This window comes from Parasteatoda tepidariorum, chromosome 10 (assembly GCF_043381705.1).
Source record: "Parasteatoda tepidariorum isolate YZ-2023 chromosome 10, CAS_Ptep_4.0, whole genome shotgun sequence".
NCBI classification, from domain to species: domain Eukaryota; kingdom Metazoa; phylum Arthropoda; class Arachnida; order Araneae; family Theridiidae; genus Parasteatoda; species Parasteatoda tepidariorum.
Genome location: NC_092213.1, coordinates 19692426 through 19704861, shown reverse-complemented (window position 1 = coordinate 19704861; position 12436 = coordinate 19692426). Strand labels below are relative to the sequence as shown.

At 29.4% G+C, this 12436-nt stretch overlaps 2 protein-coding genes across 2 annotated transcripts in view; one reads left to right on the top strand and one right to left on the bottom strand.

The window, feature by feature from the left end:
- Window positions 1-11554, bottom strand: part of LOC107443641 (cytochrome P450 4V2) — a gene marked incomplete in the record, with an annotated part of 26911 nt that extends 15357 nt beyond the window's left edge. The window contains 5 exon segments of the mRNA XM_071186345.1: window positions 2252-2337; window positions 3618-3730; window positions 8385-8601; window positions 11006-11049; window positions 11207-11554. Of these exon segments, the coding sequence (XP_071042446.1) occupies window positions 2252-2337; window positions 3618-3730; window positions 8385-8601; window positions 11006-11008 (419 nt within the window).
- The window catches only part of LOC107437016 (uncharacterized), a 256380-nt gene continuing 247319 nt past the window's right edge, over window positions 3376-12436 (top strand). Inside the window, exon 1 of the mRNA XM_071186347.1 lies at window positions 3376-3388. The gene's annotated coding sequence lies outside the window, so the exon portion shown is untranslated. The remainder of the gene's footprint in view (window positions 3389-12436) is intronic.

Genomic DNA, 12436 nt, shown 5'->3' with positions numbered 1-12436 from the left:
GGCTTTGCCTATCCATAAGTTTATGAGAAATATATATTAAATATCTCTGAAAAATTACGTGACATTTCAGCTTTTAAAATTAATAAAAGATCCTGACTACTATTCTGCATATATGATACATAAGCATCTCACAGAAAGTTTTGTGTCGTGAAAATGTCAGCAAACTTATGGTAAAAAAGTGGGAAAATAGAAAATTAAATAAAGCAATCACTTAACAATTTTTGGAACAAAGCTTGTAAAATCTTATCGTTATTTATATCAAACCATGAGATTCTCTCGGAAGCTCAATTTAACAAAAAGTTTCATTTTCTATATTCTAGAATAAGCATTGTACTTAAAATTCTGAAGAGCGATATTTTTCTTTTTATTGTATGCTAATAACATTTTTATTTCAATTTCTATATTCATGCTTAAGAAATTTTAAAACTATAAAAGAATATTGTACAAATAATAAATTAGCTGAGCAATAAATATGTCCAATATATGCTTAATAGCAACACGGAAAAACAATTGCATTAGCAGAATATCCACAATGAACAAATAGCTACCAAATAATGAATATTTATTCAGTTTTTCACTGTCATCTACGTAAGCAATTTTTGACTTTGAATTTAAAATTTTAAATTTTTCTGAAAAAAAAAGCTTTTTCAAAAATGATGAACTTTTTCACTTGAAAATGATCATACAATCGTTTTTTTTTTTTTTTTTGAAAAATTGCAGTACATTTGTAAACTTGTCTGTGCTCAAGAAAAAAATAATAATGGGGTCAAATAATGAATAAGAAAATGAACATATGATCGGATCTGAAAGTCAGTAAAAGAGCGGATCAGAGAATCAGTTGTTCCACGAAAAGACAATAAATAAATGAATCATTTATAATTCTCTGATTCATTTATTTGATTCGATTTAATTGACTCACTCATTGACCGTCTGATTTGATCATCCATTGAATTTCGTATTTCTATTCAGAGCCATCAATTTTCCAGTTTATTAATTCTTATTCCGCTGTTCAATCTTAGATACTTGTTTTTAAACCATCAGCTATGCCGTAAATGTGGATATTGTTTAGTAAAAGAATTAATCGAATTAGTACTAGATGTACAATAAATGCATCATCATGCATAGTTATTGCTTATAATCCCGATTACAGTTATAATCAAGGAACACTTGAAATCATGGTATCTCCCAGATTTTGGTTACTTGTAATGGTTTCTTATAGTAATTACAAGTACATATCTCGATCATTAATAATAATGAATATTATATTTTTGCTCTACACTTTAAATTACAGTGTGCCATAAAAAAAACAAGACCATCCTGAATAACTTTAGATCTAATGATCGGATTTTCACGTTCTAGAACTCATTCTTAATGGTTCGATGGGGTGATTTCAAATTTACTGAAATATAAGTACAGACGATATTTTAAGCAACGAAATCAGATGCAAAAACTTACCTCATCTGAATAAACATACCTTTTTCCCCCAACGATTTCAGATTTCTGACGGCCAAAATATAGGGGGTAACGGCCATCTGGTAAATATGGTCCCCAATAGTTTCCGAGAAATCAAATTTCAAAGAAGTTAGATACTTAAAATTCAATTTCTCAGGAGCTATTCGACCGATTTTGCCCAAACTTTGTATTTTGCTGTAGAAAATTATATTCTTTAAAATTATTAAAAACGTTACAGTTCAAAAATTTTCGGCCATTCTTAAATAAAATAATTAAAATTCTAAAATAAAATTTGCTAAAAGTTATTTTTCGCCTGGAATTATCTTTGGATAAACGAATTTTATAATTGCGAGTAAAAAATTTTTCAGTTTGCTTAAAAAGTTGTCGAGATATAGCGAAATACGCAAAAAGTAAAATTGACGTTGAGAGGTCCAAACTTTGGATCACTCTCCTGACCAAACTATTTTGACCATATTTCTCAGACTGCATCTACCCCCTATATTTTGGGAAATCAAAATCCAGTCAGAAATCTAAATCCGTTAAAAAAAATGCATATTTATTCAGAGAAAATATGTTTTTGTGTCTGATTTTGTAACTCAAAATACCCTCCGAACTTATTAATTAGTATATTTGAAGTCACCCCTTCGAGCCATTAAGATTGAGTAACATGAAAATCTGATCATTAAAATCAAAAGTTATTTAAGGTAGTCCTTTTTTTGCACACTGTATGCATAAAATCTATTGAATCAAAAGAAAGCAAATTAGAAGTAAAAATTACAAATAACAGGGATTATTTTACCTGGTGAGCAGCCCAGTACCAAGCCATGGTTTCAGGAATTGATATTCGTTTGCTTTGTCAATCACAGTTGGACTACTCAAAATTGCCTGAAATTATTCAGATTGGATAACAAGATAAGACTAGAATATAATAATTGAATCCTTTTAATGTATTAGTATTATGAAAGTATGCAGAATGAAAATTATTTCTTCTTCTGACAATGTCTAAAAGCATTTGAATTTGTTATCGAAGTATAGTAAACCCGCAATCTCACAATTTCTAAGAGAAGTTAATTTGCTAAAGTGTTAGCTAAAATTTGACCCACTTTTTGCACCTTATTAGTTATTCTAGAACAGTGTTTGTTCTTTTTTTGTTTTTATTTATTTGTTTTTTAAAACAAAGAAATTAGTTTTTTTATTACAAGTAACGAATACTTATTAGGGGCCCTAAACCTAATACGTGGTGAATAAACAGGATGCCCATTACAAAATACAATGTATTGGGGCTTACATAAGTGTATTATTTTTTGTTAACCAATGGAGGAGCTTAGTAATTATTTTATACTACTTATTTGGCCTATTGCCATCTCTTTCTTATTTGGTTTTACAGTAACTGACCAAATTATTAGTCACACTATAAGATTCTATATGGAATCTTAATTATCAGGTTATTGTTTTTACGTGGCTGAAACCGGTTTGTACTTGTTTACGCTCGTGTACTATTGGTTAACATTGCAATACGTTAAAAATAAATACGAATAGGAAGTATATAAAAAATCTCCTGAATAAAACCCCATTACATGTATGTTTAAATATAAAAATTTTGTAGATAAACTCGTGCAAAACATGTCATTATTTAAAAAACTACAGTGAATCTAATAATTTGGTCTAATTATTATAATATACTGATATAATATCTGATTTAATAAATATTGTATATTTATATAATATATTGTCTAATTTATCCAATTGTCGAATTAATATTATATATCTTCTAAATTAACCAATTGATACACGAAGGTAAACAAGTGCAAACTGGTACCAGTCACGTAAAAACAATAAAGCTGTATAGTATCATCTGATAATTAAGATTTTACATAGAATGTGAAAGTCCGTCTAATAATATGGCTAGAGACTGTATATTTGATAAAAGTCACTGGTTGAGCGTGTGTATACTTCCAACCTCAGTTCCTCCTGGTAGAACTATCGCGACGGCTTTGCCTATCCGCTAACTTTCGGGGTTGGGTCTATTACTTCTATTCTTACAAGTACGTAAATGTTGGGTTTTAAGAAATTCCAAGTCTCGAGTAAAATATTTAAATTACTTATAATTATTAAAGCACTTCAATGCATTGAAATAATTTAAAAACAATAAGAAAATTTTCTACCTCTGCGGTTTCAGGCTTGAAAATGAATACAAAAGGCTTCATATGCACATGTATACGAAAAATACCTTCGTTTCCATATATTTTGCACAATCCACAAATAACTTGTAGAAGACCTAGGAAAAAGCATATGATTTATCATTCAATTGTTTGGAGCATGTTCAAAATTCGAAGTTTGCAGCTAGCAAATCTCCAATTAGCAAAACTTAAAACCAAATTTTAAATAATTTAAAATCTAAAGCAAGTCTTAACCTGCACAATAAGCAAATTATTCGTATTTCATTAGTCCGAGAACTAACTATATATTTTTAACCGAACCATATATTAAATTATCATGGACATGGTTATGGAGTGGGTTAAATATAGAGTTTGATGTCGCATAATTACTTAATATATTCGTGAAACATAATTAATTAATATATTTAAAAAACACTTTGTAAATATGTATCAATGCCTACACCAGAGCTGTCCAACTGGCTGCCCGCGGGCCGCATGCGGCCCCCCAACTTCTTATTCAGGTTGATCGGCCTTAGTTTTCCCATTAAAGGGTGATTCTCACGAAACATGACATTCACTGTCCCTTGCTCCAAGATCTAATACTATAATACGAAAAGAACATTTTTTTAAAAAAAAATTAATAAACAGCATTGCTGTTAGCATTTTAAAATGACTTTGCACTAGCATTGACTGTTTTGTATACTTAAAAAATTTAATTGAATATCAAAATGTCATTTTCCTGGCATGTCCCAAACAATATTTCCAATAATAACTAGCTTCAAAACTTCCCATACATTTTTCAAAATCTAATTTTTTTTATCTTATCCTATGTAAGCATTTCTAGAATATACGCAGAGGGTATTGTTTACTAAAACTTCGTTTAAAATAATTTTTTCTGTCAATAATTTGTTTGTCCCATGAAAATCTGTCATTTTCCTGGCTACTTTTATTTAGTGATTTATAACCAAAATAGATAGCGCCAGGAATCAATATCTTATGTTAATAGATTGATTAGATACCCTCCTATCTGAACATGTCTTGTTGCATGAATAAAGAACCAATTTTCTGGCTCAAAATCTATTTCAAAAAATTTTTCAAGGTGAGTAGGTTTTTATGCTGTCATTTTCCTGGCTTCTTGAAATCATTAATAACAAAAACTACATAGATTTATCTGAGTTATTTTAAGAAATACTGTTGTTTTCTGCAGAATATAAACGTCTTCGGCCAAAATATTAAATTAAAGTAAAGTTATATGCTATAAAATGGCGAATTTGTCATTATCCTGGCTGTCATTTTCCTGGCTTATGAATGCCAGGACATTGAAGTGTTACCAAAAATTCTTTTTGACTGCTAATACTGCAAATATTAACCTATTACCAATATTAACCTAAGTTATTACGGCAAATATTAACCTAATACCAAGTTTATGTATGATTGTAATATGCTTGGATGTAATCAAAGTTATTTATTTATTTAATGATTGATTATTATACAAAATTTTATTCTTTACATATCAGCAAAATTTTTTTTGTTTCTTTCTGCAGTGGATAAAAAGAATTAATTTAAGCTATTTATGGTCCATCTAACATAAAGGGTTAAGTTGAGTTACTTACTATTAACTTAAAATGACTGTTTTTTTAAACTTCTAAGGTGATATGTCATTTTCCTGGCATTCAAGATTTGGTGAATTTCTATTTTATTTTTTTTCTCGATCAAATGTCAATAAACTACACTGCTGTCTATAAGACATTAATAAGTGTAGCTAAAGAAGTATACAAAAAAAAGTTTAGATTTTTTTTGAAGACTTTAAATTTGAAGAAATTTTTTGGTCCGAATTGTGATGTTTCGTGAGAATCACCCTAAAATGTAAGCAAATTGTTTTACAATCCTTCTGTTCCATTGTTTTATAATTAATAATTCAACTATTTATTGTTATTGTATAAGAGGTTATTGTTCAACTTTTTCAAACTGCGGCCCGTCAGGTGATCAGTGACTGGAATTCTGGCCAGTGGGCTCTTTGCAGTTGGACAGCCCTGGCCGACACGAAAGTCGTTGACACGATGGGCGGTGTGTGTACCATCAATAATTGGAAATCTTAAAAAGTCCTCCCCTCTAATATTTCAGAAAAATAAAAATAAATTTTCTGCATCATCATCATTTTAAATTTAGCTAAGTTAAAAACAATCTAAGAAATGAAAAAATTAATCATTTTTCGGATGAAAGAAACCAGATCCTTTATATGTACCTTAATTTTATTCTATTTAAAAATTGGACGCTTATGGTCTAAAATATCTCAGTACCAAATATGAATACATTAAAATAATTTTAATCATATTCGAGAAAAAATCGCTACGTGTATTTCAAAAAAAATATTGATAAAGATTGAATTTTAAAGAAGATTAATAGATAAGGATTTGCAATTCAAATTTTCAGTTTCTATGCAAGATTTAAGTAGTGTTTCTCATAATGTGAGTGATCAAACATTTATACACAGGTGGCAATGACTCACGAAACATTGAAATTTGATGAAAATAAATTCAAAGTTTTGTTAGACACTGGGGTGATTAGCTGAAACAGGTATATGGTATGAATTTAAAATAATTAGGATACAGAGGTACGATTGAGTTTCGAGAATGTTTTAAATGTATAAAATAAATAGCTCATTTCTTAGCTTGTATTAAAAGACATTTAATATAACTTGTAATTGTAAGTTTTTTTGAAGCTAGCTGAACTAAATTGGATTTTGTTTACTTTATTTATGGCATTTTCTAAAACCATCATAAAATCCACTTAGGTAGGTAAACACGAATTTCAAGACCTCAACGCACCGTAGCGATTTTTCCCTTCTCTGTACTATTCGCATCGTTCGATTTTCTTACTCTATCATCGAATTTTTTACGTGACAGCTCATTGCAATGAACGTTAAATGTTTTAAACTGTTACACTGTGTCATTGAATACTTATATCCTACATCAAAATTATTCTAAAACCAAATAATGTAACATAATAAACTAGGTCTGACACAAAAAATTAGGGGAAATAAGAGGGACGATTGCTGGAATGTCTCAGGATCATAGAACTCACCTTCATAGAAACAAGGTAAACCCCGAAGAAGTTATCATAATAGAATTATTTTCAGGTTTTATTCCGATTTATTAACGTATTTAGTTATAGAGATTTGTGACGAAATTCCTTTACATTCGTTATCAGTAAATAATTTGTATATTTAGACAGATACTCAGAGCCTTAAAATTGTCGATTCTAACTGTACGAATATCTGATTGTGAAATTGGATTTTTGATCTTTTGAGGTCGTTATTGCTTTATTTAAATGAATAAATATATGCATTACTGTAGTAAATACTATAATCGTACGAAACTCATAAGTGATTTACTGGGTCAAGGGTTATTTTTTATTTAACCTAGCATTTCAGTGACTAAATTTTAAATATTTATATTTTTTAAACTTTTAGAAATGAATTTAATTATTGCATATTGCACTAAATAATGTACGAAATTAAAGGTTCAGTTTGATGCGTGACATTTTTGTTAAACGACAAACATGTAATCAAGTATCCAGCTCACTTCCCGCATTTTGTATTTTAAAAATTTCAATGGCTCCCTAATGTTGCACAAATGCATTCTTTAAGTTCTTGTTGTATTTTTCGCGTCAGAGATTCATAAACAGAGTCTTTGCATTAACCACATAAGAAGAAATCTTGATGGCTATGTGATTAAATATCCATCCATCTCTTACTATCCGCTAATCTTAGACAGAACTTGCAAACTACAGATGCCAAAAACACTACAAGAATTTGTGAGTATGTGCAGCATTAATTATTGCAGTATTTTCCGCACCAAGGATTCAGAAATAGTGTTATTGTATTAATACCATGAGAATAAATTACATGGCATGAAGTCTAGGGTCTTGGTGGCTATCCTGCTGACTATTTGATTAAGGATACATCCACCCCTTATCACTCGCAAACTTTCGACGCTATTTTGAGCTACCCATGCCAAAAGAACTACACGATCCTAAGCAAGTTGTAAGCAATAGGAACCACTGACAGTGTGAACATACAAACTGCTTTAAACTAATCAGAATTGTGCTGCATTTGCTTGGATTATGAATATTTACAACTGAAAAAAAATTTACATATTTTTTTTATGTTAACGTGTTTCTTTGTGTTCAATTTTATCAACCATTTTATTTGTGTAATAATTATAAAATGTAAACATTTAAAATCTGGTCAATAACCCAAATATCGATTTATCAACACACGTTCTAAGCTTTGGGGTACACCGCTAGGATGCGCTAGACATAGTCACATATTTTTAGCCAGGAGGTGTTGGAGATTCTTAGGACTTACCGACAAGGATTAGTAATCCTTTTTTTTATTTCCAATGCCTACCTGTATTAACATTTCGTCACTTCAGGTATTTACAGGGCAGATTTGCTGACCACTCTCTTAGGAGCACCATATTAGGTGTGCCAACTTTGCTCCAACAGTAAGGACATATAGTGCAAAGAATGAAAGATCATCCATGCCTTGCCCGGGATTTGAACCCAGAACCTTTCTGATGCAATGCCGGTTAATTAACCCCTACACAGTCCATTCGGCGGGTTAGTAAGTCTTACATTAAGCATTTAAGACTAGGTTTAACTCTCATTCGTGTTCAATATATACACATGTACAAAAGACCTGATAAACATGTTAGAACTTCCAGATTCGCAGTTCTGATGATATTATATAAAAAGTTTATTGATACTTACCACATAGAATGAAATCAGTGTTGGAACGTTTCCTCTTGTTCACTCCTTTAATCAATGAGTAACAAAGAGCAAGTTTTGAACATGGCGGACTCGGCAAAGGCTTCTCAAGTGCTTCTCCTTTACAGAATTGTTTAATGATATATATTACGGCAGGAACGATAAGTACTGTAATCAGTGGTAGATCATCAAACCAATTTCGTGTAAAAATACGCTCCAACTGCAAAATACATTTTAAAAAGATTAACTCTCTGCATATAGTATTCTGTCGATATCTCAAAGTTGAAAGAACGAAAGTTCAAGATAAGTTCAAGTTTCTTGAAGTTCAAAATATTGAGAGTATATTGCAGGAAGAACTTACATTATTTATATATTGGGTGTCAAATATTGAGCAATAAGAAAAAATCTGGATAAATTTTGAGCGGTTGGCGAAATTAACTTTAAACTTGGTCGTATATTGGAATTTTTTTCACTTTTATTGTTGTTGTTTATTAAGAAGAAATTACGAAATACAGCGCTTCTCAGCGTTGGCGAAGTATTTCGATTTAAAAACAGGTTTACTAAACTGGCAGCAATTCGTTATTCGTCTGCGCCACCCGATGGCCATTATTAGCAAGAAGTTTTAAACTTTCCACTCAATTAATAGTACAAGTGAAAAAGCGATATATTTTTATTCCAAAGCACAAGAAAAATGTAATGTACATTAAATGCAAAGTATTTCGTTTTAATGTACAGTTTCTGGTCAAATTATTAGGCTCACTATAAGGTTCTATGTAAAATCTTAATTAACAGGTGATACTATACAACTTTATTGTTTTCATGCGACTAAAAGCGGTTTGCACTAGTTTACGTTCGTGCATCAATTGGTTCAATTAAACGGTATATAATATAAATTCGACAATTGGATGAATTAGACGATATATTATATAAATATAGGATATTTATTATATCAGGTATTATATTGGTGTATCGTAATAATTAGACTAAATGATTCGACGCACTGCAGTTTTTTAATAATTATATGTTTTGCACGAGTTTATATGCAATACTGTTATATTTAAACATACATCTAATGGGGTTTTATTCAGGAGATTTTTTATGTACTTCCTATTTGTATTTATTTTTAACGTATTGCATTACAATGTAACGTATTACATTGCTACTCGCTCATTTCACCTTGTTCCAAAGTACTCTGGATTTTGCACTCTTGATCTTTTATTGTTCGTTTATACTTTAAGTATATTAAAGATGCCTCCCCGGCCGTAATTATTAAAATGCTAACTATAATATTCATGTCTTATTTTGACCTAAATTAATCGAAAATAACTACTTAAATGGTATGAAAAATATGTTTAATAAAAAATCTGAGTCAAAGGATTAAAAAAAAACTGTATGATAACGAACATATTGCCACTAGAACTTTTAAAATATGATAAATTTTATGCTGGAATTGACGCAAGTACTTATTTTTGAACCATTTAAAAAAATTATAGTATGAATTGTGTAAAACAAATAGATTTACAAACAGAATTGAAATATCTCACTGTTACTGAAGTACGTTTAATGATTTAATTACACTTTCTTGCAAGATTTAAATAGATATTTTCCAAAATAACACGGACTGTTATTATGCTACACAGAGCAATTTATTAATTTCTATTTTCTCAAGCTTTGTTGTATTTTAATTCTATTCTTCCTAATACATTAATTAATTAATTTAATATTATTTATTTATTTATTTTTTGTAAAAATTCTTTAACTTTTCAATATCAGAAAAAATAACAATTGCTTAGATTTATAAGAGAAACATTTAGAGTGTAGGATTAAAAATAAATACAAAACAAAGTACAGTAAAAGTAATGTAAATTGAAAATAAATTATTAAAATAAAGCCTGCGTCCCTTTTTTTGTATTTCCTAGCTTAATTAATTTTTTCATCATGCAAAAATGCTATTTTAATTTAAAGGCAAAAAAATTTTGTTGTCACATTAATTTAAAGTGGCTATTTTAAAAATGATCCTTTCGAGTTTAAAATTGGTATAGGATAGAATTTTGCTCTTAAGAAAAAAATAAAAAAATAACAGCTTTTTTGACATTTTATAGCTAAGAAAGTATTCGTCCTATTTTATTTAAATTTTGCATTTTATCATTTAAAAATGTCACATGACGGTGAACTCATCTTCCTTTGTCCCCCTCCCCCAGCGTATCTTTAACCCCTAATCTTTNAAGAAAAAAATAAAAAAATAACAGCTTTTTTGACATTTTATAGCTAAGAAAGTATTCGTCCTATTTTATTTAAATTTTGCATTTTATCATTTAAAAATGTCACATGACGGTGAACTCATCTTCCTTTATCCCCCTCCCCCAGCGTGGACCTGAACGTGAAACTAATCTTTTAACTCGTTCTAATTTAAAAGTTTGAAGAAAAATTTAACGTAAATCTGGCTTACTTAATGTAAAATTTTCTGAATTTTGCTGATAAAATTATGACAGATAAAAAAAAAAAAAAAAAAAAAAAAAAAAAAAAAAAAAAAAAAAAACATGAATTTTATTTTTTTCAGAATCTAACAATATAAACGACCACTCCAGATGATGTAAAACTAAGCATGCCTAAAAACAACTTACCATGATAGCCTTCAAGTCGATATTTTATAACACAAGATGGAAAACTGGAAGAAAAAAAAATACGAAGAGAAAAAAATTATTTGAAATCAAATAAATAACAAAATTTGAAACAAAAGTTTCAGTTGAGTAAAATATTAGTCTAACTGTATAGAGGCAGTGATGTTATTTTCGAGATAAAAAAAAGATACATCGAACTCTTACCATGATTTGATTTCTATTCAAGATAAAATCGAACATTCTAATGACTTATGCATTCGAAGAAATCTCGATCCTATCAATTTTCAAACCTACATCCTTATTTATCAACATGAATTGCAGTTTAATATAAAAGTATATTTCCATACCTATTGAGGAAGTAAAATTAAGTGGTGAAAGTCAATGCTGGTAAACAATGACTGAAATGCAGATTCATGGTGACAAATCGATTTTGGGACCATCTGCAAAGTATGATTCAAGAAAATTCGGTTGCATTGTAAATTCAAAATAAATTTTGTAATGATTTTTAAGTAATAAAATTGGGCAGATAGTGGGTGATTCCACGATTTCGGATTGTTCGTGGGAGCATTAAATTAATATGCATCTACTAGATAAAAAATTTTTGTAAGTAAGTATATCTATATCTGGATTTTTTTCTGCGTACTAAATGTAAATTCGTTAAAATAATTTTGTTTTTATTCATAAAAAAACATTGTTAAATTATAATTTTCAGCTGTCCCTTCACCGTGGAATCACCCTACAACGTTATTGAAACACGTGAACAAATCTATTAAAATAAGACTTGAAATAAAAATGTGAATATTAAAGGAATGACTAAGTAGTACAAAGTAAGATGAGAATTAATAAGAAACAGATAACTGATGTTGCATTTTGTATATATTGTGTAAATTTTTTCTATAATAATTAATCGTAAGGATCGCCGCCGCCATACTTATTAGGTTTTCAACGTATCGTTACATTTTGTTTTGCTGAGCAAAAACTCCACAACTTAAAAACTTGAAATTACAAATATGTGTAGAAAAGTGAGCAGGAATTGCAATTGGTTAAAAAATTAACATTCGATGATTTGTTCGAGAATTACTAATTGTTAAACTTGTTGGAAGAAATACCATACAGGCCGTAGGAATGCAACTACAGAGTTGAAAGCATGCGAGAAGAGCCATATTTGCTTATGAACTTAACAGAGTTTTTTTTTTATTTCGAAATTCCAATTTGTTTGAAAGTTAATGAAATTTTAAGCTCTCTATTGTGATTATTTTCTCACTTTTCGTACAATTTGCTTTGCTGAGCAAAAACTCCACAACTTAGCAGCTTGAAATTGCAAATATGTGTAGAAAAGTTGCCAGGAATTGCAATAGGTTAAAAAATTAACATTCGATGATTTGTTCGAGAATTACTAATTGTTAAACTTGTTGGAAGAAATACCATACAGGC